This window comes from Branchiostoma lanceolatum, chromosome 5, assembly GCF_035083965.1.
Source record: "Branchiostoma lanceolatum isolate klBraLanc5 chromosome 5, klBraLanc5.hap2, whole genome shotgun sequence".
Lineage (NCBI taxonomy): Eukaryota > Metazoa > Chordata > Leptocardii > Amphioxiformes > Branchiostomatidae > Branchiostoma > Branchiostoma lanceolatum.
Window position 1 is genome coordinate 14946838 of NC_089726.1, and position 27651 is coordinate 14974488.

Genomic DNA, 27651 nt, shown 5'->3' on the forward strand with positions numbered 1-27651 from the left:
GGTAGACTTCAGAAGACTCCTGTTGGGTGGTACAAACATAACAAATATCAGTCAAATTTAGCTATAGGATGCTGAATGATTTGGCCGAGAGCTAGGCAGACGGAGGAGTGCCCACACTTTGACCCAACACCTCACTATCACTGTCAAGAAAGCTTCTATATCCGAGGGATTGTTCCTTGAGGTAGCACCACTTTTCAGCAAAACTTATCATTGATCATGAGGTACCACAACCCGTCGTTACATTTCAATGATTTATAGAAAGACATGTGTACTTCAGCATGTGGAAAGGGACTTACTCGTATGGAATGCTATTATGTTTATGGCTCAATTCTTTCGCCTGTGACAATTGTACAGCCAATGTGACCGATTATGTCACGGATAAGAAGGAAAGGCAAATGAAATGCCATAAAAATGAAAACACAGCGACACTGTAGTTTTTAAACCATAACCTGTTTTTCATCTCTACCCCCAAATCTTTTGCATGAAGCCACTAAGCAAAATAAATAGTAACATTCTATTTACTAATCAGATATGAAATACACTCGTCAACAAAGCTAGCTAGCTACATCTCATCGGAGTGACAAAAATTGACTGTTTTCAAACTGTTCTATACACCTACTAACAAATCGTCTATACTGTGCATGGACAATTTTACCTTTTCAAAGTTCCTTACATGAAATTCGCATGACTTCAGATTTATCTGTGTCTAATGAAAAGCAATGAAATCCAAGAGAGTTATAGTTATTGCTTCAATAATCTAACTCAAAGAGTATCTTAGACTAAAACGGTTGCATCAACTGTAAAATAGCAAGTGTAATGTCTGCATAACAACTACCTTTTTCAGTATATTTCAACTACCTTGTTCGGTATATCTTAACTTTTATAGTTTTAAGTCCACTTGGTATTGTTACATTTTGATGATATGTAGCATCTGAGTATCAACGCTCATGAGCATATTCACAGGACGCCACCTAAGCTATACCTCCACTTTATGGCGATGTCTTGATAAACCTTAGTCAAGCCTCAGGAGCATCAAATGTCTTGATCTGGGCTACCTTCTAAATTCTAGCTTCGTTCTCGATTTCATTATCAAAAGTACCTGTAGATGCTTGGATACTTCTATCTATAAAGGTTGCGTATAATTTGCTCCATAATTACTGCATTATCATATGCTACTATTGTTGTCACGCAGTACACACACACCAATTACACATATAGGCTCAGTCTGCACTACTGCTAATGTTATACCATTGTTGCTGTTGTTGTTCTTGTCGAGCTATACTTAAAAGTAGCACAAATCTACATGCTATTTGCTCACTACGGGTACTCGTATGCAATGCTGCTATTGTCTATGGTTCAATTCCATCATTTGTGTACATTATGCAGCCAATGTGACAGATGATTCTACCAATTAGACCGCTATTGAACAAAATAACATCAAAAGGAAAACACAGTGACACAGCAGCTTTTAAACCATAACCTTTATTTTTGCATTTCTGTCCCCAAATGTCTTCACAAGACATGCAGTCTACCCCCAACTGTTTTGCATATGAAGCCACCAAATCAATATCACATTTATAAGCAGCCATGAAATTCACAAGTCCACAAAGCTGGCTAGCGGCATCTAACCGTAAAAACAATGAATTAAATGGACTATTCATATTCCACTCCATCCCACAGACATAGATGTGAAATATTACTGCTTTATGTCATGTTTCATCTTCTTCTCCTACCACTTGGTCATGAATAACCTTATGATAATGATTTTTTGTTCATTTGATATAGGCATTTACAAGTATTCAAAATACTTTTTAGTTTTTTTTGTCATTTTCAGATCAAAAATGTATATTTTGGCCTCATGTGTCCTGGCACTATATCAAAATGACCTGACATTTGGCATGAGGGTGCCTTGAGTATATTTTAACGGGACTCATTTTTTCCAACATCCACATTTTTTGGCTATTTTCAGACCTAAAATGTATATTTCAGGCTCCTGTGCTCTGGTATTCAAACCAAATGACTGGAAATTTAGTTATGGGGGTGTCTAGAACATATGCATGCCCACAGGACTTTATTCCCATTGTTGGCATACACTTCTTCAAAATGATTTATTCGCGGACTTTTGGCCTGTGCAGGTTCAAACTATTACAAGCCAAGTAACTAATCGGCTATCCTGCGTATAAAAAAATGTACCTCTTCAAAATTCCATTCAAGAAGTTCACATGACCTAAGTTTTATCTGTGTCTGGGGAATGGCAATGAAATATTTTAATCTGAGTTATAATCTGACAAAGAGTATAGTGGACTAAAACTGTCGGATCAACTGTAAGTTATCAAGTGTACTGTCTGCGTAACAACTACCTATTTCAAGGTTCCTTGACTTTTTAGACGTCCATTTGGTCTTGCTACATTTTGTTAATATGTGAGGGTTTGATTATATCTGATTACCAAAGTCGTAGAACGCCACCTATATTATATAGTCAATTTTGCATGCGCTATGCTATATCCTACTTGATGGTAATGTTTTGATAAACCGTAGTCAAGTACAGGAGGATTGAACACCGTGTGATGTTTTCCACCTTTTGGATTCTTCACCCATCTTATAGTAAAAAGTAAATGGTTGAATATTTCTGCCTATTGCATATACTTTGGACTATAGATACTGCATTATCACATGCTACTATTGGCATTTTTTTATATGTAATTTATCAAAAGAGCAAAACAACAACAGTTCTAATATGTTGTAACCTAGTAGTTCGAAAGTAAATTTTAAAAACGAAGAGACAATCACTTGCACAAAAAAAGAAGGTATAAAACTACACATAGAAGCTCAGGCTGCATTGCTGCTAGTGCTATACCATTGAACTAAGAAAAGTTATCAGCTGGAGTTTTTTTCAGTGCTACTACTAGTGTATGCCTCTGAAAAATCATAATCATTGCATGTTCAGAACATGAGCTATCAAAACCGCAGGTTCTGCAGCAATACCAACGAAAACAGCTAGGAGACCGGGCCGTAATCTAACCTAAGCTTTGTCCGACTCGTCGGAAGATGTTGTCGGCTGCGTTCACACCCCATACTTGGTTGCTGCTAGAGCTGATGTAAACTTCTTTCAGAGCTCCTTGGATCAGCTGCCAGCTACTGCCTTGTGGTGTCCCAGCATTTAAACCTGTAATGACAAAGTAAAAAATGTACTAATCAATCATAGACCATCGTCAAGGGGACACCCAGAGAAGCGAGTAAGCTGTGGATGTGCGTTATCAAGTTACAACTGTTCAGAACAGACAAAAAGACTGAGATTCAAACTAGAAGATTGACTGACTTTCAGTTGTTTCAGACAATCATGTACTTTCCATAGTGCTCTTTCTTGTATGATATCTTACTCTTCAATGCTAACGTTACATATAGTATAAACATAGAGGAGCATACCGCGTCGTATGTAGATCTGGTTGTTGCTGTTGACACCCCAGACCTCGCCATTTCCTGACGAGATTTGTTTCAAGCCGCCGCTGACCTGTACCCATCCAGATCCAGGTGAAGCCTCATTACCAGCCGTTCCCGTGCGGTAGTAGATCTGGTCGTGTGTGTTCACTCCCCAAACGCCGGCTCGTCCAACCGACACGAATTTCAGCCCCCCATCGATTCGCTGCCAATCTGTTCCTGTAGGTATATATACCAGAGAGCACAGGTATCAAAACAGAGCACAAGTTTCATTGGATTTCCAACAAGTGTGTATGAATTAATGGCACAACTGATCGAAGCGGTATCTCACCTGCTGGATTGCTTGCGGTGATTCCAGTTCGGCGATAAATGTTATCCGCGGAGTTTACGCCCCACACCTGATTGCTGGTGGGACTGACATGCACCTGCTTCAGCTTTCCTGCAATCTGGCGCCAGCCTGATCCTTGAGGAGACCTTGAACCTATACCTATGGTATTAGAACATGGGATAAACACTTATGCGTCAGCGCTTCTGAGACAGAAAATCTTCAGAAATGGTGAGGATGCTATTGTTTTCTAGACTTCAAATGCATTTCCTCAGTTGCTGAATTTCACGAGCATAATGCACTAGATCAGGGGAACAAGACAAGTTGACGATTGACAGACCTAATCGGAGATAGATATCATCATTGCTGTTGACTCCCCACACAATGTCGTTTCCGGATGAAATCTGTTTTAGGGCGCCATCGATGCGTACCCAGCCCGTGCCCAGAGAGGCTTCGTTCTTGTAAGTTCCAGTTCTGTAGTAGATCTGGTCGCCACTGTTCACTCCCCATACCCCCGATGGCCCAACCGACACGAACTTCAGCCCTCCATCAATTTGTTTCCATCCGGTTCCTGCACCTGTGGCGGAAGAGATGGATACACCAAATTATGTCGTGATCTACCGTCAAGAATAGACAGAAACCAGGACTGAATACGTAGACCGCGATCAGCATTGAAAGTGCCTAAAAAAGGCAGGAGACAGTGAATAATCCATCGATGATATTCTCCTCCTAAATCATATGTATCCTGTGTATAGAAGTCCTATCATTGAAGAGGGTTCTTAGCTAAGATATTTCCTTATTGGTAATTATCCGTTTGCCTCAGAACATGAGCTATCAAAACCTGACGTTCTGCTGCAATATCATAGAGAACAACTAGGGTACCGGGCCGTAATCTAACCTAAGCTTTGTCCGACTCGTCGGAAGATGTTGTCGGCTGCGTTCACACCCCATACTTGGTTGCTGCTAGAGCTGATGTAAACTTCTTTCAGAGCTCCTTGGATCAGCTGCCAGCTACTGCCTTGTGGTGTCCCAGCATTTAAACCTGTAATGAGAAAGTAAAAAAAATGTACTATTCAATCATAGACCATCGTCAAGGGGACACCCAGAGAAGCGAGTAAGCTGTGATTACTGTGCGTTATCAAGTTACAACTGTTCAGAACAGACAAAAAGACTGAGATTCAAACTAGAAGATGTACTGACTTTCAGTTGTTTCAGACAATCATATACTTTCCATAGTGCTCTTTCTTGTATGCTATCTTACTCTTCAATGCTAACGTTACATATAGTATAAACATAGAGGAGCATACCGCGTCGTATGTAGATCTGGTTGTTGCTGTTGACACCCCATACCTCGCCATTTCCTGACGAGATTTGTTTCAAGCCGCCGCTGACCTGTACCCATCCAGATCCAGGTGAAGCCTCATTACCAGCCGTTCCCGTGCGGTAGTAGATCTGGTCGTGTGTGTTCACTCCCCAAACGCCGGCTCGTCCAACCGACACGAATTTCAGCAACCCATCGATTTGCTGCCAGCCTGTTCCTGTAGGTATAGAGACCAGAGAGCACAAGTGTCAAGACAAAGCACAAATTTCAGTGGCTTTCCAACAAGTTTGTATGAATGAATGTCTCGCCTAATCGAAGCGGTATCTCACCTGCTGGATTGCTTGCGGTGATTCCAGTTCGACGATAAATGTTATCCGCGGAGTTTACGCCCCACACCTGATTGCTGGTGGGACTGACATGCACCTGCTTCAGTTTCCCTGCAATCTGGTGCCAGCCTGAACCTTGATGAGACCTTGAACCTATACCTATAGTATTAGAACATGGGATAAACACTTATGCGTCAGCGCTTCTGAAACAGAAAATATTCAGAAATGGTGAGGATGCTATTGTTTTCTAGACTTCAAATGTATTTCCTCAGTTTCTGAATTTCACGAGCACAATGCGCTAGATCAGGGGAACAAGACAAGTTGACGATTGACTGACCTAATCGGAGATAGATATCATCATTGCTGTTGACTCCCCACACAATGTCGTTGCCGGATGAAATCTGTTTTAGGGCGCCACCGATGCGTACCCAGCCCGTGCCGGGAGAGGCTTCGTTCTTGTAAGTTCCAGTTCTGTAGTAGATCTGGTCGCCACTGTTCACTCCCCATACCCCCGATGGCCCAACCGACACGAATTTTAGCCCTCCGTCAATTTGTTTCCATCCGGTTCCTGCACCTGTAGCGGAAGAGATGGATACACCAAATTATGTCGTGATCTACCGTCAAGAATAGACAGAAACCAGGACTGAATACGTAGACCGCGATCAGCATTGAAAGTGCCTAAAAAAGGCAGGAGACAGTGAATAATTCATCGACGATATTCTCCTCCTAAATCATATGTATCCTGTGTGTAGAAGTCCTATCATTGACGAAGGTTCTTAGTTAAGATATTTCCTTATTGGTAATTATCCGTTTGCCTCAGAACATGAGCTATCAAAACCTGACGTTCTGCTGCAATATCATAGGAAACAACTAGGGTACCGGGCCGTAATCTAACCTATGCTTTGTCCGACTCGTCGGAAGATGTTGTCGGCTGCGTTCACACCCCATACTTGGTTGCTGCTAGAGCTGATGTAAACTTCTTTCAGAGCTCCTTGGATCAGCTGCCAGCTACTGCCTTGTGGTGTTCCAGCATTTAAACCTGTAATGAGAAAGTAAAAAATGTACTATTCAATCATTGACCATCGTCAAGGGGACACCAGGAGAAGCGAGTAAGCTGTGAATGTGTGTTATCAAGCTACAACTGTTCAGAACAGACAAAAAGACTGAGATTCTAGCTAGAAGATGTACCGACTTTCAGTTGTTTCAGACAATCATGTACTTTCCATAGTGATCTTCCTTGTATGCTATCTTACTCTTCAATGCTAACGTTGCATATAGTATAAACATAGAGGAGCATACCGCGTCGTACGTAGATCTGGTTGTTGCTGTTGACACCCCAGACCTCGCCATTTCCTGACGAGATTTGTTTCAAGCCGCCGCTGACCTGTACCCATCCAGATCCAGGTGAAGCTTCATTACCAGCCGTTCCCGTGCGGTAGTAGATCTGGTCGTGTGTGTTCACTCCCCAAACGCCGGCTCGTCCAACCGACACGAATTTCAGCAACCCATCGATTTGCTGCCAGCCTGTTCCTGTTGGTATAAAGACCAGAGAGCACAAGTGTCAAGACAGAGCACAAATTTCAGTGGCTTTCCAACAAGTTTGTATGAATGAATGTCACGACTGATCGAAGCGGTATCTCACCTGCTGGATTGCTTGCAGTGATTCCAGTTCGACGATAAATGTTATCCGCAGAGTTTACGCCCCACACCTGATTGCTGGTGGGACTGACATGCACCTGCTTCAGTTTCCCTGCAATCTGGCGCCAGCCTGATCCTTGAGGAGACCTTGAACCTATACCTATAGTATTAGAACATGGGATAAACATTTATGCGTCAGCGCTTCTGAGACAGAAAATCTTCAGAAATGGTGAGGATTCTATTGTTTTCTAGACTTCAAATGTATTTCCTCAGTTTCTGAATTTCACGAGCATAATGCACTAGATGAGGGAAACAAGACAAGTTGACGATTGACAGACCTAATCGGAGATAAATATCGTCGTTGCTGTTGACTCCCCACACAATGTCGTTGCCGGATGAAATCTGTTTTAGGGCGCCATCAATGCGTACCCAGCCCGTGCCCGGAGAGGCTTCGTTCTTGTAAGTTCCAGTTCTGTAGTAGATCTGGTCGCCACTGTTCACTCCCCATACTCCCGATGGCCCAACTGACACGAACTTTAGCCCTCCATCAATATGTTGCCATCTGGTTCCTGCACCTGTAGCGGAAGAAGTGGATACACCAAATTATGTCCTGGCCTACCGTCAAGTCATTAGATAGAAATATTATTCATGTATATTTCCATGCATGACTTACGGGTTGTTGAATAGACACATGTACAAAACAGGATTGAATACACAGGCCACAATCAGCCTTTAATGAACCTTAAAAAATTCATTAGACATCAAATCTATGGATAATCGTCGCCAAATCATATGTGTCACTGGTATAAAAGTACTATCATTGTACAGGGGGTTATTAGTTATGATAGATTCTCATTGATAATCATCTATAGGGCAGTCATTGATAAACACTGTGTCAGAAATTGTATTCTTGGTCCCCAGAATACACCTGCATATTCCTAAAAACAAACTAAACCAAGGTCATCTGCTGCGTGGGATCTTTTTACGATTCTTCAGGCAATAAGTTTTTCTCTGCGCAATGATTTGGAATTATGGTGCAAACATATAATAAAAGCTGACAAGCTGAATTGCTGAGTGCAGACATACTTACCAACACTTCTTGCTTCCTGCAAAAGTTTCTCTGCTGAAATGTGAGTTTGATTATTGTAAGCCGGATTTTTTACAATTCAATTAAAGTAGGTGGGCTGCAATACATTCATATTCAGTAGGCTTTCGACGTGGCGACAACCCCAGTAGAATTAAGGATAGCAGAAGTCGCGAATAATTTAAAAGGGGAGAAATCTGTGGTCACAAAGGGTGTTATGATCACTAGCATTTTAGTCGTCAGGGTTGCCATACCATCCACCCATTGACACTCCATTATCTTCAGCACCTTTGGAGTAAATGAATATTTCTAGTTCATAAACATACTTTTTACTCCTATTCTTTACGAAACCTCTATTTACGTTCTCCAACATGATATCCATCAAACATGATTGACTATTGAATGGCGAAAATAGTCCATGCACCTTCTCTTCTTTTTAAGCTTATAGGATGAAAAATGCTTCTAATTATTGAGTTGAGATTTCAAGGAATCGATACGGTGCCGGTTTGAAACCAGGGCTAGGGAAAACTTGTTAATCTAAGCTCGTGTGTAACTTTCTTTAGTTAAGCTAATTGAATCGTCTACTGGTAAACTAACCAAGTCCATCCGTCGACAGTTCCCGTTCATCATCCTCAGTTATGCCTTTTTCCTCTTCTCCAGTCAGCTCTAAAATGAAAAGAAAACAAAGTGTACATCATTCGATGAGTCAAAGAGGCCAGTAAGAAAGATATTGTAGCTACACCTCAAATCCCAAGAGGAGAAGTGGGCTACATATAATATTGAATGAAGCAGAATTATATAGAATGCCATGCACATTCTTTGATAATACATTTGATTGATAGTACCTTGGAGCGTCTTCAACAGGTTTTCCGTTTTGTAGATTTCATCCGCGATACTGTCGTCTACCTCTCGGGGCACTTCTGCAGGCGACGCGATCTTATCTGAAACATGGTTAATGAGACAATAAGCAAATAGTCTCCAATGGTAGTCTGTTACTGGCAACATTGGGACATTACGGCGTGGCTATTGATACCCTGTCAATAGTGAAACAAAGTAATTGACAGGAAGCACAAGAATGCCTTTTAATCAATAGGCAACCAATCAAAGCATTGGTGCAATGGCTCAGGGGTAGAGTGGCTGACTTGCAAGCCTACTATGTGGAAGGTCGGTGGTTCAATATTCGGCCACGACATTTTTTTTTGTTCTTTCATTTTCATAGTTAATTAATCATTCTTCCACAGGAATGTAAATAAGTCTTACTTTTGCACTATTTTACAGGATCATCCTCAAGGCTAGGGATGTCAGAATCATGAATTGTTATTCACAAGATCATCAATGGAACACCGTGTCGATAGTGCCAATACATTCTTACTGACAAGAACATCCTGTAAATACGTGTAGTGCAAAAATTTTCATTGACAGGAACATTCTGTCAATAGCCTCGGACTGATTTACTTTCTCGAAGCTTGGTGAGTATTCAAAAGACCGAGGGCCTCGGCCTTTTGAATACTCACCAAGCTTCGAGAAAGTAAATCAATGAATATTCAAATGTTCACATGTATTCTGAAAATCTCTCTTTCTTCTGTTAGAATTCCTCAATGTTGCTGAGCAGACACAAAGGATACAACCCCAGTTGTCAACTTCACGCACCTGGATATACTTCAGTTGCCGCCGTCTGTCCGACCAGGAACACAAGTCCCAGGGTCAGGAGCAGTTTGATGGCCATCTCAGGCGCACCTGATGACAAAAGACATGAGAAAACTTTAAATAATTACAACTTAAAAGCCAGACCTTTGCATTGAACTATTCTAATAAGGCGGCTAGTTATGAAGCTTTATATAGTCGTCAGGGCAAGAACAACAAACCCCGTAGAACAAAGCCCGAAGTTTGAAAAATGATATTTCGCATTTTTGTGGAATTTTGTTGAATTTCAAGTTTGATCTCTACCTGATGTTCATCTCTTCCTAACTCACAAACGTCATGATTATCAAATTAAAATCTTCCATCATGAATGTCAAATGGTATTTTCAATCAATGATGCAAATGAGGCCTTCATTTGCATAACTTATTGATGATCTTTTATCCAACCATTGCCAGCATATCACAATCACAGGTATGAAACTTTCATCATATACCGCTATAGTATTATAGTTTTTTATCATAAATCATACAAAGTAGGTCCTCACTTGCATAATTGATATCTAGTAATAATCGTCTCTTTGTGTTTGAAGTTCCACCAAGGGGGTGTCGGCCATTATGCAGTGCCTGAAAAAGCTGCTAGGGGACCATAATCGCCATGTTTCATCGGTACGCCAATTTAATCACACAAACACAACCAAAAACAATTTTTCAAACAACCCAAACCTCCGTGAAATGGTTAATGGAGCTTGATGGAGAAAATTCTGTTGTAGAATTTTGGTGAATTCCATCAGTTTGATCCATGCCTGATGTTCATCTGTCCCTAATTTGCAATTATTAGATTCAAATCATCTACCATAGATGTACTATGGGATTTTCTTATTAATGATGCAAATTCATTTGCATCATTTATACCTGTTGATGATCTTTTACCCAATCTGCATGCGTTAGAAGTACTATCACGTAACAGTCGTTATAGCATGTGTCCATTGATCATGCAAATTGTGCCCTTACTTGCATAATATCTGTCTAAAGATGTTTAGGGAACATGTTGCATGTGTTTGAAGTTCCTGTCATAGGACACAAATGGCCTGTCGGCCTGCAATGTGCCTGAAAAACCCGCTATGAACGACCGGCCGACACCTGGGCGTGCTTCGGCAGGTTCTCTGCACGACAACGTCTGATGCATATGTCTGCGCCAGTGTTACTTTACTTTGTCCTTTTACGTTTGTAATGAATGTCTACTTTGAACTTGGTATTCATTTTGTTGAAAAATACATGCTACCAAGGACACTATATAATGTCATTGATACTTCAGAAAGTCATGTTTTATTCCTGTCTCAGCTCATGAATATGTCGGTTAAGACATCCAAAACAAGAGAAGAAAGAAACAAGTATTGTCCGTGGTGTCCGCATTTCATATACAATAAATTATTTTCAATGAAGCTTTAACTTGCAATTGAATTGTCTTTCATTATAAACGTTATGCAGAATTCTTAGACGAGTTAATACATTGTTCTTTGTTTATGTTCAAAGCTTATGTTTTGCACCAAACAAACTGTCGCCCAAGCTCCCACCGACACCTGCATGACGCTCGCCTGTATTTTTGGAGATTGCACATAAGTTGGCCCATAGAAATCGTATGCTCCCATTGGCATTTTAAAACGTTATTTGTCAATAAATAGAGCAAAATAACAATAGTTCGTTTTACCTAACAAGAGCTACCTGTGACCTATCACGAGCTAGTTCTTATCGTGGTGGGTCTTATCTTATGTTATCTTATCTAGATTACTGGGCAAGACCCGGTATGGGTGAGTATGGGTATCACGCCCAGGGTGCACACTTAAGGCGGCCGGTGGTGGTGGTGGTGGTGCTCCACAAAAAGTGCAAAATCAAAGCTAAACTAACGGTAATAAAAGAAACAACAACATGAACAAAATAGAAATAAAAGGTGCTGTGATAGCCGCCTTAGCTATTATATGCAACTACTGGGGGTGGGGAGGCCCATCTGCTGGGCCAACCCCACCTTAAGCTGGTTGACTGAGCTTGATGTCACTAAGCTGGCAGGTAGGCAGTTCCACTCTGGCAGGTAGGCAGTTCTAGGAAGTAGCTCGCCCTGTATACTTCCGTACTACAGTGAAGGGTTTGGAAGCGGCGTGAGTGTCCTCGTGTTCTGTTCTGTTCGAGCGTTTGGCAGTGTAGTCTTGGTAAGGTATGGCAACTAGGTTATTGATTGATTTGAAAAGTAGGACTAGGCGTGTGAATTTCCTGCGGTCTTGCAAAGGCGGCCACACTAGCTTGCTCAACAGCTGAGAGACACTGGTCGACTGTCTATAGTCGTTGAATACAAACCTGGCCGCTCTTCTCTGAACTGATTCTAACTTATCCTGTGTTGGATTGTGTGTTTCCACGTTTCAGTGGGTCCGAAGCTGAAGCCGCATACTCCAGCTTGGGTCTGACAAGTGCTGTATATGCCTTAGCCCTCACCTCTTTGGAAGCCCCCCTTATGTTTCGCTTCAGGAAACCCAGAGTACTGTTTGCCTTTGCAGTAATGGAGTTGATGCAGTGGGACCACTTGAGGTCCTAGCTGTGATAATATGATCCCCAGGTATGGGTGTTGATCGTTGACCTCAAGCGGATCTGTGAACATTGTGTACATGTAATGAGGTGACTTTCGTGATTTCGTGATTTGTGAATATGTCGGATACAACATTTCTTTACGTTAAATCTAAGTTGCCAAGTGACTGAGTGTGTTCAAATCATTCTGAAGTATTTGCTGGTCCTGTACTAAGTGTATGGGACGGTATATGGGACAGTCGTCCGCAAAGAGTCGCAGTTGGGAAGATATACCTCTATCAATATCGTTTATACATCAAAGGAAAAGGAGGGGGCCTAGGATTGTTCCCTGGGGCACTCCTGACTTAACCTTGGTGGGTACCTGCTGGTGTCTGTGAAGTAGCCAATTCTTTATCCATCTCAGGTTCCCACTCTTATACCATAGAATTCTAACTTATTAATCAGCCGGGTATGTGGGACACTATCAAAGGCTTTGTAGAAGTCTAGAATTGCCAAATCTATCTGACTGCCCTTGTCGAACTATGTCAGATCATGCAGGGTACGTATATAAGTTGGGATTGGCATGAGTGGTTAGCACTAGTACTACTTCTGTGGCATACTTTGTTCTCTGAGAATTCTGCAAGGAATGTGGTCTGGCCCTGCAGCTTTACGTGGGTCAATACCTTCTAGTAGTCTTTGGACCCCTTCAAGAGTGACACTTATTTCATGTCCTGACAGGGGCTTTCCTCTAATTCTGGTATATTGGAGAGATCTTCATCTGTGAATACTGATTTGTATTGCTGTTTGAGGGCTTCAGCTTTGGATTGGCTAAGCTTGTTTTGGTGTTTAAGGGGCGATACCCCTGTTGCTGTCTGTTTCTTACATTTCACATAGTTCAAAATTTCTTTGGTCTTCGAGAGCTTCGCTCATGATGTTGTTTAGGTATTCTGAGTGTGCTTTCTTGATTCTCTGTTTAACCAGGCGAACCATTAGCGCCTCCGGGCTCCACGACGTGCATAGATATGAAAGAAACCAGGTGTGTGTTGTGACTAGCTCCGAAGAAAATACCACTCTTTAAAGAAGTGATGCAGGACTAGCTTTATCTTGTGTCAATCACCGTTGAAAACTTGGAGCGAGCTCGGCCTCAGATTTCATCTCAAAAAGGACAAAATGTATTCAGCTGTTTGATACAAAGAGCATTGGATCCCACGACCCCTTTGACCGTAGCTGTCAAATTTAATTAACACAATGGATTATAGCCGGATTTTTAGAAATACACCAGAACAAAAGAAGAACCGAACCTTGGTAGACGAAACAATAAAGCACTGTCTGATATGGTCCCTTTGGAATTTCGGGTATGAGTGACTCACTTGGCCTCGGGCAACCTTTTCTCTTTGGCGAGACTGTAAACAATCAGGATCGTATCTGCTCAAGATTAAACTTGACACAGATTTTCTTTCCAAAAGTACATGAAGATTGAATTTCACCACATTTCTTTCATGGCGTAATTGCTGCCATTTTCTCACGGATGATCGTGTGAATCGTCAGAAATGCAACATAGTTTTACTTGTAGATTACGCATTCGTGGTTCAGTGACCACACCAATCGACTCAAGAGATAGATCAGACGCGCGCCGCAGTCAATCACCACATAGCAACGCCACCCAGTCCATAGCAACTACAACTTGGAAGTAAGTGCGCTGATGACGGCATATAAGAAGATGGTCACAATCTTCCCAATCAACCTGTGCTTTTATGCGGCTCTCTTCAAACGCGGGACCTCCATTTAACGTCCTATCCAAACACCCTGCCACTGCGACACCGCGACGCCACTTTGCTTTGTAGTAGGTCTATTCTATAAATACATGGATGGGGTGACTAATATGAGACAGGCAACTCTACCACCCCGGCATTAGAGCCGCGAGAGCCGTCCGTGCGCATTGATGATATTGCCTTTTTTAAAAAGCTGTTATTACGTAATACATTGCCGTCGTGATCTGACGATCGGCGTATTCTACGGCAGTGGGCCTCCTTCATTTAAAACATACCAGAAACCTGAAAACTGGAAAACTACATGGGCATGCCAAATAAACGCAGGATCAAGGAAGAACAGATCTACTACCCGTTACTCGTTTTACCTCCCCGAGACTCACTGCGCTTTGTTTAAAGCGTTCTGTTAGAAAGTATGATATTTGTGTAGCTTTTGTTCATAAGTGCCCGGATGATTTTGGCGACAGAACTTTGGTGGCTACTGTTAAGAATTTTCGAACGCGGACGTGCACCCCTCCCATGTTCTTTGAAGCCGACAGAAGCACACCGCCAATGTCTACCGTGTATTTAACATGTACAATCATTACTGGTAACTTTTATGGAAAAAAAACGCCCGTTTGCTATATAAAAAAGTTATACTTTGAGGCAAATGGTCAATCCGAGATTTCACCCGACCATTGGAAGTTGTACGCCAGTCCGCTATCGTTCCCTTCGGCGAAAAGACTGCTTAAAACAGTAACGTTCCTTCCTTCAAGGTCCCCAACTAATCTCCATATAGATAATAACCTCTGTCTATGATTTGCAGCATTTTCATTCTAAAAGTACAGATTCTCAAATTCATAAGGCAAGGGAATAACGGGGGCCAAAGTCTTCGTTTGGGGATTATATTATTCCAGACTTTGTGTAAATCATGAGATAAAAGAAACGGCCAGAACTTACTTTTTCTGCTGGCTGCGCGCGGTGAAAGAAGTGTCTGAAGTGTTGCTTTCTTTTCCCAGACTGGTGCGCTCAGGGGCCAATCTAACAATTTATAGCAGTACATATACAAATTTTCTGCCAACCATCCACAATATGCCTTTTAAGGAAAATGGTTTCTCCACACTTTGGTGATGGGGAGAACGCACTTCTATGATTGGCGAAAGAAACCTGGGGTAGAATATCGGGGAGGAGCTCAGGAAAGATTGCATCATTATCAGTAGATAGCGCGAACACGTTTTCAAGTTAAAAAGCAATCAACCGTCAGACACGATCTCAAGTGTACCGTAAAGTTCACCGTCTACTACACCGTCTAGGGGTAGGTATGTGTAAACAGGTAGACTTCACCGTCTACTACACAACAATGGAACAGCATCACCGTGAATCCGGTCTTTTCAATCAACACATACCAGTTGCAGCATGTGCCAAAAACCTGCCAAATGAAACTCTCTCTCTGAGAAGCACGTTTAGATGATAACGTTATCTTTATTTTAAGTTACAGAGCAGACTGCCAAGAAGTGATCGAAAAGCAAAATAGACTATAAAATTTAGATTTCTAACGTAATTTAGATGCAGTTTTTGTCACAGTGTGCAGAATATAGCCAACCTTCTTACCAGATACAAGCAGACTTTAATATCAAGCACAGTTTTCCATAAAATTTGGTTGCATGATTATATTGCATCATTTAACTTTTACGGGAAAATCATCATATTTAGACGGTTTAAGCCAATCATCATCAACTGTAGTCCCAGGCTGGCGGGGTTAGACTTTGCACAGCAACATCTCATCAACCAATAAGATTACGCAAATGACGTCCTTAGTACGACATTATGACACCAAATTTTATTTCATTTGTACATCATCTTCTAAACATCTGGCAATGAGACAATATAGAACTTTGAAGCCTTATTACCTTCGTCGACGAATGGTTTCGTCGAGAAGGTTATTCGATGATGCTTGTCTGTGTGTCTGTTAGTGAACAGAATAAGTCGAGCCTGAACGCCTGGATGGTTTGTTGTCGTAGTTGGTGTGTCGGTGTGTATGTGGGAAATCTCAAGATGATTAGATTTTGGGCGAAGTGTTTTGCATAATTAACGAGAAAAGTGTAAAAATGTGTTACATTGTATGCTGAAGTATGTGTACGTGTCGGCTGTGTTTTTCCAAGGCGTCATGGATAGGGCAAGAAGGTCATGAGGGGTCATGTTGAAGGCAGGAAACGTCAGTTACACAAATTGGCTGTGAGCCAGCTGTAGGCATAATGGTAAGGTAGTCTCCAAGCAGACCTATGGGTTGGCTATAGCAGGGGCAGGTTTTGCTTCAGACTTTGAAAGGGAATTACTCAAGAAGGGCTTGGTGGATGGTCATAAATTCCTGTAAGTACATAGCTTGAGTGCTGATGTACATGATTAGATACTTATTATGCAAATCAGTATCTAATTTGCATAATTAATGAGGAAAGTTTATACATCCATCAATTTCCATGATAGGACTCTTAAACATGTGACATATGTAACTGAGGAAGAGAGAAATATTAATAGATATCAGCTTTGCAAATGAGAATCTCATTGACATGATTAATGAGAAAAACTATAACTCGAGATGGTCTTGATGGATGGTCATGATTTTTGGTATGTAGATAGCTTACGTGATGCTTTGTATGATTGGATGATAATTATGCAAATCAAATTCTAACTTGCATAATTAATGAGGCAATTTTAAAAATCTGCTGTGTTCCATGATATGACTATTCAAATATGTGACATTTGTAACTAAGGAAGAGAGGAATGTTGATAGATAGGAAATATGCAAATGTGGGCCAAATTAGCATAACTAATGAGAAACTACTATAATTCCATACTAGTAAATGACGGCAATTTCATACTTGTGGCATTAGGAAGTTGTGTGAATGTGAACACCATTGAATCAAATTATGCTAATAAGGAGGGAGCTTATTTGCATAATTGATGATAAATGTTAGCATAACCTTCTTTGTTAAGCTCATAGTCATAACAAGGAGGTTTGGACAACTTATGTTATTTGGGTGAAGAGGGTCAACTGGTATGATTGATGATTGATGAAAAACACTCCTAATACGTCAGTCATAAAGGTCAAAATCATTTGACGAAGGTATGAGGTCGTAGAACTCTTGTTCTGTATGCGCCACCTCTGGGCTCGACCTGCAGCTGCTTGAGGCGCACTATCGGATAGACGCTGTTTTTTTACGACGCACCACTGATGGCGTTACTTTTGAAGGTAGCGTCATTCGTGGGAACTTCGCTTTGCATAAAAGAATCAACGACTCGTACTATTTGTTTTTGAGCCAGGTGCTCCTATGTTTGAAATGTGATCCTTCTTTCTCCTAGCATATTTCTGTCCAGCCAGTTAAAAGCACGTCCATGCACTATGCACCTCTTGGCTGATCTTTTTTAGGGGATATATATTCACTACGTGATGCCAACACAGTTCCATAAGATCTCCTTCCCATTCAATTCTAACACTTTATTCATCATACTTAGTTTCGTTTATGATATTGATTACGAAATAGCAGTTGTGTAAAAGGATACTGTTGCCTTTATTTCTCATAAATGGGATAACATACAATGTGTAATACTAAATGAACTTGGCTCCTAGCCATGTTTTAAGCGTTCAGATCCAACAGATACACTTGAGCGTGACTTTTCAGGCCAAACACACTGCCCATGCTATGGCATATGCGTGCATTGAGCGTAACTGTCACGGACCCCAGCCTTTCAGGGGTTTACCAAGTGATGTTACAACATGCTTCTTGGGCTGCAATACTGTACAACTTTAAACAAGTAAATCTGTTCAAGCAGGCAGACATACAGAGCCGAAAACATAGTCTAAGGTAAAAACGGAATGTAAACCGTATCAGTGCTTGGTTCTTGGGCAGAGGGAGAGGAGGTAAGACAAAACACCTATTAGCGGTGTCATGATATCGCGACGGCAAAATCAGCGCGAAAACCGCGAAAATAAAACCACCAAGAACATTTCAAGATTTACAGTACACAACTTAGACCTTCTACAAGGAAGTCGAATTGAGTGTTGATATGAGAGCCATGCGAGCGGCATACATTCCAACGCTAGGTGTGCCCGCAACTGAATTGATAAATCGATTCAATATGAGCTTTGAATCGATTTGTCCATATGTGCACGCACAGACACTCTCACACAGAACGGTCAGCCTAAGCACCCTTCGACCGTTAAACTTGACTTTAGAAGAGAAAAAAACAACCGATGATAGCGTCTGTCAATTTGACCTCGGCCAGGAAAGCGTCGGTACCGCCTACCCTACACCGGTGTTATTAGTTACTTTACATGAGGAAACAAGCTATCTACGTACCAAAAATCATTACCATCCGTCACCACCTTCTTGAGTTATTCTCTGTCACAGTCTGAAACAAGCCCTGGTCCTGCAGTTCCCATAAAGACGCCCAAACCTATGCCACTTATTCCCAAAGAGCTATCTACTACTGAAAAATCAAGACCATGGCATGTCCAGAACACGGGATATAAAAACAGGAAGTTTCGCTGCAGTACCGTAACAAGCCGCTAGGGGGCCCAAAATCTAATTATTTCCAGGTCTCTTTAAGACCTACCCACATATCAAAGCCAATACAATCCATTTAGGTCTTCTTGAGTTATGCTGTTCATCCAAACACACACATACACATTCACATACATATATACACACATACATACATACTAACGCTACCCCAAACATAACCTTCTGGGCGAAGGTAAAAATACCAAATATCTGTCTGTGAAAGGTTGCACAAGCACAGGTCAAGCGCGGGAAACAACGGTGTACACCAACAGAATAAAACTGTTCTGATAAGACTGTTAAAAAGCCTAACCGGGAATTAACAGGCCTGTGGTAGTTCTGAGACCACACTTCTCTGATAGCAGGCTCCCTCGGTCTTGAGCTCCGTCGTTTCTTGTCTCCCAGCTCAGACTGTATTGGGCGGGGAGACTGACTCAACTTTAAGAGACCGACTCAGTCCAAAATCATGCAAACAATATCTGTCATAGGGGTGTTTGGTTACTGCGCACTTGTCCCGATTTGCCCAACAAGAGCTGCCTGTGACCCATCACGAGCCTAGGTCATGAGCACCACAGGAAACGCCCCCGGGCGCAATGATAGACATGTAAGAAACCAGGTGTGTGCTGTGACTAGCTTATTAAGGCTTAGGTATGTGTATACAGGTAGACTTCAGCAGACTCCTGTTGGGTGGTACAAACATAGCAAATATCTGTCAAATTTAGCTATAGGATGCCGAATGATTTGGCAGAAAGTTAGCTAGACGGAGGAGTGCCCTCACTTGGACCCTACACCTCTGTATCAGCTGACTAACTACTCTGGGAATCGCTCACCCTATTGGCCAATTTCCCCAATCTTTCGACACTCAAAAGAGTCAGTTATATACTAGTGCACATGCAACTGTGGACTAATAATGCAGGGTTTCGTTTGTATGTCTCCCGGTGTATCTCTATCACGTGGCGTATCTTATCCAGATTTATCTGAGAGACTCAATGTCAAAAGCAGATTTTAACTTATCTTTAGATGAGACAACTCTGACAATGCAAAGATAGGCAAGTACATGAAATATTGCTTTGTCCTTTGGAAAGATACTGAAACACACGCCCAATCTAATTGCAACATGATACGGATTTACTCATGTTAGCCTTTATTGCTTAGTAGATAGAATTTGAAGATGTATTGTGTATTTCGGAGTCAGTTGTGGAATCTCAACATCTCGCTCTCACAGGCACCACAGTTGGCTGAAGACAGAGGTAGATGGTGAGGTCTTGTGAAACTAGTCGGCTCTATGCACCACGTGCAAAGGGGATGAGTGAGTGAGTGAGTGAGTTTGTACTGTTGGCCGCGTGCGAAAGTCACTGTATTGTTTGTTGTGACAAGAAAGCTTTTATATCCGAGGGATGGTTCCTTGAGGTAGCACCACTTTTCAGCACAACTTGTCATTGAGGTAACACAACCCATTGTTACATTTCAATGATCTATAGAAAGACTTGTGTACTTCAGCATGTGGAAAACAACTTACTCGTATGGAGTAATGCTATGTTCATGACTCAATTCCTTCGCCTGTGACAGTTGTACAGCCAATGTGACCTATTATGATAGCAATAAGAAGGGAAAGCCAATGAAATGATATAGAAATGAAAACACAACGACACTGCAGTTTTTAAACCATAACCTTTATTTTTGCATCTCTACCCCAATATATTTTATTTGAAGCCACCAAGCAAAAAAAATCAATAGTAACGTTACATCCGATTTAAGAAGCAGACACGAAATATACTCGTCAACAAAGCTAGCTAGCTACATCTAATCGGATTGACAAAAATGGACTGTTTTCAAACTGTTGTATACACCCACTAACAAATCGTCTATCCTGTGTATGAACAATTTTACCTTTTCAAAGTTCCTAACATGAAATCCGCATGACCTAAGATGTTATCTGTGTCCGAGGAAAGGCAATCAGATCCATCACTTAACATTCATTACACCAATAACCTGAACCAAAGAGTATCATAGACTAAAACAGTTGAATCAACCGTAAGATATCAAGAGTGCTTAATGTCTGCATAACACCAACCAATTTTAAAGTATCTCTACTTTTAAGCCCACTCGATCTTGTTATATGTTGATGATATGTTAGGGTTTGCCAGTAACTGGTTATCACCTCATATTCACAGGACGGCACCTATGCTATAAAGTTAATGTGCTTGCTATACCCCTAGTTGATGGTTATGTTATGAAAATCCTAAGTCAACTACATGAGTATCAAATATTATAGTTTGATCTAGTTTGAACATCCATCCCTGAATATGTAGAAGAAATGGATTTCAATCATACCGTGGTCTACCGTCATACCATTAGATAGAAACATTATTGTCATTATATTAACGTGTCCAAATTTCATGAATCAAAACGTCCACATTTTCTGACAACTTGCGATGGAGCACCGTGAGTTCGAGAACGTGATACAAGCGTGTCAAGTTAGGCCTGTGTTGCATTGATTGTGCAAATACCCCCCCCCCCCCCCCCAGGCAACTATCAATGTTTGGGAGCGGGCCAAAAGCTAACAAGGCTGGACTCCAGGCTAGGTTTGGGGGCTTTTTTTCATATACAAGTAGCTCTCGAGGACATGTTATAGGTCTAGACCCTCTAGCAGCTTTTTTTTAATACGATGGGATTTTTGATTCAAACATTGGAAAACATTTTGGTCATGTTGCTATCTTAGATTATGATTGATATAATGATATGGTAATTATACAACCCACCTTTTCTCAAGAGAGCCCAAGAAATATTTGTAACTGAAAAGTCGACACCTAAGCACATACCGAATACATCAGAGATTCATCCACAGCTTCTCATCTGTTTTTTTACCACGTATAGAAAAACATATTGTCTTTGATTAGAGTTCAAATTTACCCTCAGACAGAACGGATTGGCAGAACTTCCACCGTCCAGTACTTCCCCAGCCAGTAGAGTATCCAGCATAGGCGATGGGAAGCGGGTCTGGGTCCGTCCACTGCATGAACGGCTCAGTTTCATCACCCTTCCCAACAGCGATGGTTCCGTCTGAAGACCATGTTATCCAGAAGGCTCGGTACTCTGTCGGAGAGTTGATTCCTGAGAGCAAAGAAAGAAATAAGCTCATAAGAACGATGTACTACCAAGGTGGTCACATACAAATTTGACCTCCTTGGTACTACCAAGGACCAGAAGCTCAAAGTTCTCCATAACAGTATGAAGGAGGTTTACAGACTTACCAGGTGTTGAGACAGTCGCATGGTTGTTGCCTTGCTTGCTGCGGCGTATGACAGACTGGGTGTTACGCCAGCCACCGAGGACAATTTCATACATGGCGTCCAGGTCCTGGTTCTGGGATGACAGAGCCACATGGGCGTCGTTGTTGGCCTGTACCTCAAACGTGAAGCGAGATACAGTCAGTGGCGGCAGATTCCAGCGGTACCGGTACTGGGTGTCCGTCTCGTAATACTCACAAACTGTATGAACACAAACACTCATTTGACTACTTCCCCAAATGTTTTCAGGTCTTCATGTCAGTGTGTACCGGTTGTAACGAAGAGCGGAAAAGGTTCAAAACAGTATGAATGCATTTCTTACTTAAATATGTTATAAACATTTACGTGTCCAAATTTCATGAATCAAAACCTCACCATTTTCTGTCAACTAGCGATGGAGCACCGTGAGTTCGAGCACTTGATACGAGCGTGTCAAGTTAGGACATTGTCGCATCAATTGTGCAAATTACCCATCAAGGCAACTAGCGATGTTTGGGAGCGGGCCAAAAGCTAACAAGGCTGGACTCCAGGTTAGGTTTGGGGCTTTTTTGCAGATACAAGTAGCTCTGGAGGACATAATACAGGTCTAGACCCTCTAGCAGCTTTTTTTCAGTACAATGAGATTTTTGATTGAAACGTTGAAAAGGTATAATCATTTCGGGCACGTTGATATCTTAGATTATGATTGATACAATGATATGGCAATTATAGAACCCACCTTTTCTCAAGGGAGCCCAAGAAATATCTGTCACTGAAAAGTCGACGCCTAAGCACATACCAAATACGCCACAGATTCATCCTCAGCTTCTCATCTGATTTTTCTACCACCTATAGAAAAATATATTGTCTTTGATTAGAGTTCAAAGTTACCATCAGGCCGAGCGGATGGGCAGAACTTCCACCGTCCAGTACTTCCCCAGCCAGTAGAGTATCCAGCATAGGCGATGGGAAGCGGGTCTGGGTCCGTCCACTGCATGAACGGCTCAGTTTCATCACCCTTCCCAACAGCGATGGTTCCGTCTGAAGACCATGTTATCCAGAAGGCTCGGTGCTCTGTCGGAGAGTTGATTCCTGAGAGCAAAGAAAGAAATAGGATCATCAGAACGATGTACTACCAAGTATCAGAAGCTCAAAGTTCTCCTTAACAGTATGAACGAGGTTTACAGACTTACCAGGTGTCGAGGCCTTCGCATGGTTGTGGCCTTGCTTGCCGCGGCGTATGACAGACTGTGTGTTACCCCAACCACCGAGGACAATTTCGTACATGGCGTCCTGGTCCTGGTTCTGGGATGACAGAGCCACATGGGCGTCGTTGTTGGCCTGTACCTCAAACGTGCAGCGAGATCCAGTCAGTGGCGGCAGATTCCAGCGGTACCGGTACTGGGTGTCCGTTTCGTCATACTCACAAACTGTATGAACACAAACACTCATTTTACTACTTCCCCAAATGTTTTCAGGTCTTCATGTCAGTGTTTACCGGTTGTAACGAAGAGCGCAAAAGGTTCATGAACAGTATGAATGCATTTTTTACTTAAATATGTTCTTGACATCAACGTGTCCAAATTTCATGAATCAAAACCTCACTTTGTTCTGGCAACTAGCGATGGAGCACCGTGAGTTCGAGCACTTGATACGAGCGTGTCAAATTAGGACATTGTCGCATCAATTGTGAAATTACCCATCAAGGCAACTAGCGATGTTTGGGAGCGGGCCAAAAGCTAACAAGGCTGTACTCCAGGTTAGGTTTGGGGCTTTTTTGCAGATACAAGTAGCTCTGGAGGACATGATATAGGTCGAGACCCTCTAGCAGCTTTTTTTAGTACAATGAGATTTTTGATTGAAACGTTGGAAAGGTATAATCATTCGGGGCATGTTGATATCTTAAATTATGATTGATATAATGATATGGCAATTATAGAACCCACCTTTTCTCAAGAGAGCCCAAGAAATATCTGTCACTGAAAAGTCTACACCTAAGCACATACCAAATACATAACAGATTCATCCACAGCTTCTCATCTGATTTTTCTACCACCTATAGAAAAACATATTGTCTTTGATTAGAGTTCAAAGTTACCATCAGGCCGAGCGGATGGGCAGAACTTCCACCGTCCAGTACTTCCCCAGCCAGTAGAGTATCCAGCATAGGCGATGGGAAGCGGGTCTGGGTCCGTCCACTGCATGAACGGCTCAGTTTCATCACCCTTCCCAACAGCGATGGTTCCGTCTGAAGACCATGTTATCCAGAAGGCTCGGTACTCTGTCGGAGAGTTGATTCCTGAGAGCAAAGAAAGAAATAAGCTCATAAGAACGATGTACTACCAAGGTGGTCACATACAAATTTGACCTCCTTGGTACTACCAAGGACCAGAAGCTCAAAGTTCTCCATAACAGTATGAAGGAGGTTTACAGACTTACCAGGTGTTGAGACAGTCGCATGGTTGTTGCCTTGCTTGCTGCGGCGTATGACAGACTGGGTGTTACGCCAGCCACCGAGGACAATTTCATACATGGCGTCCAGGTCCTGGTTCTGGGATGACAGAGCCACATGGGCGTCGTTGTTGGCCTGTACCTCAAACGTGAAGCGAGATACAGTCAGTGGCGGCAGATTCCAGCGGTACCGGTACTGGGTGTCCGTCTCGTAATACTCACAAACTGTATGAACACAAACACTCATTTGACTACTTCCCCAAATGTTTTCAGGTCTTCATGTCAGTGTGTACCGGTTGTAACGAAGAGCGGAAAAGGTTCAAAACAGTATGAATGCATTTCTTACTTAAATATGTTATAAACATTTACGTGTCCAAATTTCATGAATCAAAACCTCACCATTTTCTGTCAACTAGCGATGGAGCACCGTGAGTTCGAGCACTTGATACGAGCGTGTCAAGTTAGGACATTGTCGCATCAATTGTGCAAATTACCCATCAAGGCAACTAGCGATGTTTGGGAGCGGGCCAAAAGCTAACAAGGCTGGACTCCAGGTTAGGTTTGGGGCTTTTTTTGCAGATACAAGTAGCTCTGGAGGACATAATACAGGTCTAGACCCTCTGGCAGCTTTTTTTCAGTACAATGAGATTTTTGATTGAAACGTTGGAAAGGTATAATCATTTCGGGCACGTTGATATCTTAGATTATGATTGATACAATGATATGGCAATTATAGAACCCACCTTTTCTCAAGGGAGCCCAAGAAATATCTGTCACTGAAAAGTCGACGCCTAAGCACATACCAAATACGCCACAGATTCATCCTCAGCTTCTCATCTGATTTTTCTACCACCTATAGAAAAATATATTGTCTTTGATTAGAGTTCAAAGTTACCATCAGGCCGAGCGGATGGGCAGAACTTCCACCGTCCAGTACTTCCCCAGCCAGTAGAGTATCCAGCATAGGCGATGGGAAGCGGGTCTGGGTCCGTCCACTGCATGAACGGCTCAGTTTCATCACCCTTCCCAACAGCGATGGTTCCGTCTGAAGACCACGTTATCCAGAAGGCTCGGTACTCTGTCGGGGAGTTGATTCCTGAGAGCAAAGAAAGAAATAGGATCATCAGAACGTTGTACTACCAAGTATCAGAAGATCAAATTTCTCCTTAACAGTATGAACGAGGTTTAAAGACTTACCAGGTGTCGAGGCCTTCGCATGGTTGTGGCCTTGCTTGCCGCGGCGTATGACAGACTGCGTGTTACCCCAGCCACCGAGGACAATTTCGTACATGGCGTCCTGGTCCCGGTTCTGGGATGACAGAGCCACATGGGCGTCGTTGTTGGCCTGTACCTCAAACGTGAAGCGAGATCCAGTCAGTGGCGGCAGATTCCAGCGGTACCGGTATTGGTTGTCCGTGTCGTCATACTCACAAACTGTATGAACACAAACACTCATTTCGCTACTTTCCCAAATGTTTTCAGGTCTGTATGTGTTTACCGGTGGTAACGAAGAGTGCAAAACGTTCATGAACAGTATGAATGCATTTCTTACTTGAATATGTTCTTAATATTTACGTGTCCGAATTTCATCGATCAAAACCTCACCATTTTCTGGCAACTAGCGACGGCGCACCGTGAGTTAGCACTTGAAAGGAGTGTGTCAAGTTAGGACATTGTCGCGTTAATTGTGCAAATTACCCCCCAATGCAACTAGCGATGTTTGGGAGCGGGCCAAAAGCTAACAAGGCTGGACTCCAGGCTAGGTTAGGGGGCTTTTTGCAGATACTAGTAGTAGCTCTCGAGGGCATGATATATGTGTAGACCCTCTAGCAGCTTTTGTTAATACAATTGGATTTTTGATTGAAACGTTGGAAAAGTATAATCATTTTTGGAATGTTGATATCTTTGATTCTGATTGATATAATGATATGGCAATTATACAACCCGCCTTTTCTCAAGAGAGCCCAAGAAATATTTGTCACTTAAAAGTCTACACCTAAGCACATACCAAATACATAACAGATTCATCCACAGCTTCTCATCTGTTTTTTGACCACGTATAGAAAAGCATATTGTCTTTGATTAGAGTTCAAAGTTACCATCAGGCCGAGCGGATGGGCAGAACTTCCACCGTCCAGTACTTCCCCAGCCAGTAGAGTATCCAGCATAGGCGATGGGAAGCGGGTCTGGGTCCGTCCACTGCATGAACGGCTCAGTTTCATCACCCTTCCCAACAGCGATGGTTCCGTCTGAAGACCACGTTATCCAGAAGGCTCGGTGCTCTGTCGGGGAGTTGATTCCTGAGAGCAAAGAAAGAGATAGGATCATCAGAACGATGCACTACCAAGAATCAGAAGCTCAAAGTTCTCCATAACAGTATGAACGAGGTTTACAGGCTTACCAGGTGTCGAGACCTTCGCAAGGTTGGTGCGTTGCTTGCCGCGGCGTATGACAGACTGTGTGTTACCCCAGCCACCGAGGACAATTTCGTACATGGCGTCCAGGTCCTGGTTCTGGGATGACAGAGCCACATGGGCGTCGTTGTTGGCCTGTACCTCAAATGTGAAGCGAGATCCAGGCAGTGCCGGCAGATTCCAGCGGTACCGGTACTGGGTGTCCGTCTCGTAATACTCACAAACTGCATGAACACAAACACTCATTTCGCTACTTTCCCAAATGTTGTTGGGTCTCAGTATGTGTTGTACCGGTTTAACGTGCAAAAGGTTCATGAACAGTATGAATGCATGTCTTACTTAAATATGTTCTTAATATTAACGTGTCCAAATTTCATGTGAAAGCTGTGATAAGCTAGATTCACAAGTTTCCCCTAGTTTCAAACCAAGAAACAATATAGTGCGGGTTTGAAACTAGAGAAAACACGTTCATTCAAGCTCGTCGTCATTCAAACTTCCTTTAGGTTAAACAGTTAATGGAATGATGACAAATAATAATAAACTAACCAAGTTCCTCAGCCATGCCTCTGTTCACTTCTCCAATCAGCTCTAAAATGAAAAAAAATACATAATTTTAGAAGTCAGATACACACACACACAAACACACACACACACACGTGCACTGTGACACACACACACACCAATGCGGTTTACACACACACAACGGCAGCCTGACGGATGACAGCGTTTGTCATAATTAAGCAGCTAGCTCCCAAATCAACATGGGAGATGATATCTAAAGGCGTCTGACCGTAATCAACAGGGGTAGTCTGAATCCACACTCCGCTGTTAGCAGGCACCTTCGGACTTGAGCTCCGTTGTTTCCGGGTGTCTTCCAGCTCAGA

General features: G+C 42.3%; 2 protein-coding genes across 5 annotated transcripts; both read right to left on the reverse strand.

The window, feature by feature from the left end:
• Positions 1 to 1466: 1466 nt before the first annotated feature.
• On the reverse strand, positions 1467 to 19155 carry LOC136435379 (tectonin beta-propeller repeat-containing protein 2-like). 4 transcript variants are annotated; one of them, XM_066428837.1, is made up of 18 exons: positions 15035 to 15264; positions 12258 to 12410; positions 9783 to 9869; positions 8978 to 9073; positions 8730 to 8798; positions 8139 to 8171; positions 7387 to 7623; positions 7053 to 7208; positions 6710 to 6940; positions 6306 to 6449; positions 5748 to 5984; positions 5414 to 5569; positions 5071 to 5301; positions 4662 to 4805; positions 4104 to 4340; positions 3770 to 3925; positions 3427 to 3657; positions 1467 to 3166 (listed from the first exon to the last, which is right to left on the reverse strand). In XM_066428837.1, exons 1-18 carry the CDS (start codon positions 15135 to 15137, stop codon positions 3018 to 3020), a joined length of 2850 nt encoding a protein of 949 aa, XP_066284934.1. In that variant the 5' UTR covers positions 15138 to 15264; the 3' UTR covers positions 1467 to 3017. The 4 variants fall into 4 exon arrangements, with proteins under 4 accessions (XP_066284934.1, XP_066284937.1, XP_066284935.1 ...); XM_066428840.1 differs by lacking the exons at positions 12258 to 12410; positions 15035 to 15264 and adding an exon at positions 18947 to 19155; XM_066428838.1 differs by lacking the exon at positions 8139 to 8171.
• Positions 19156 to 20287: 1132 nt separating this feature from the next.
• LOC136435383 (uncharacterized) lies at positions 20288 to 27651 on the reverse strand. Its single transcript, XM_066428848.1, has 12 exons — positions 27558 to 27651; positions 27314 to 27355; positions 26755 to 26991; positions 26453 to 26653; positions 25551 to 25787; positions 25249 to 25449; positions 24342 to 24578; positions 24001 to 24201; positions 23096 to 23332; positions 22794 to 22994; positions 21888 to 22124; positions 20288 to 21747 (listed from the first exon to the last, which is right to left on the reverse strand). The coding sequence occupies exons 2-12, from the start codon at positions 27327 to 27329 to the stop codon at positions 21530 to 21532; spliced, it is 2223 nt and encodes a 740-aa protein (XP_066284945.1). The 5' UTR covers positions 27330 to 27355; positions 27558 to 27651; the 3' UTR covers positions 20288 to 21529.

Excerpts from the sequence above, each read along its gene's own strand:
- LOC136435379 (XM_066428837.1), bottom strand. The coding sequence starts at position 15,137 with ATGTACTGCTATAAATTGTTAGATTGGCCCCTGAGCGCACCAGTCTGG. Across the intron at positions 9,074-9,782 it reads GGCAACTGAAGTATATCCAG|ATAAGATCGCGTCGCCTGCA; the intron begins GTGCGTGAAGTT and ends ACCATGTTTCAG. Across the intron at positions 7,624-8,138 it reads GCAGGAAGCAAGAAGTGTTG|GTGCAGGAACCAGATGGCAA; the intron begins GTAAGTATGTCT and ends CTTCCGCTACAG.
- LOC136435383 (XM_066428848.1), bottom strand. Across the intron at positions 25,450-25,550 it reads TGCGAAGGCCTCGACACCTG|GAATCAACTCCCCGACAGAG; the intron begins GTAAGTCTTTAA and ends CTTTGCTCTCAG. Across the intron at positions 21,748-21,887 it reads TGCGACTGTCTCAACACCTG|GAATCAACTCTCCGACAGAG; the intron begins GTAAGTCTGTAA and ends CTTTGCTCTCAG.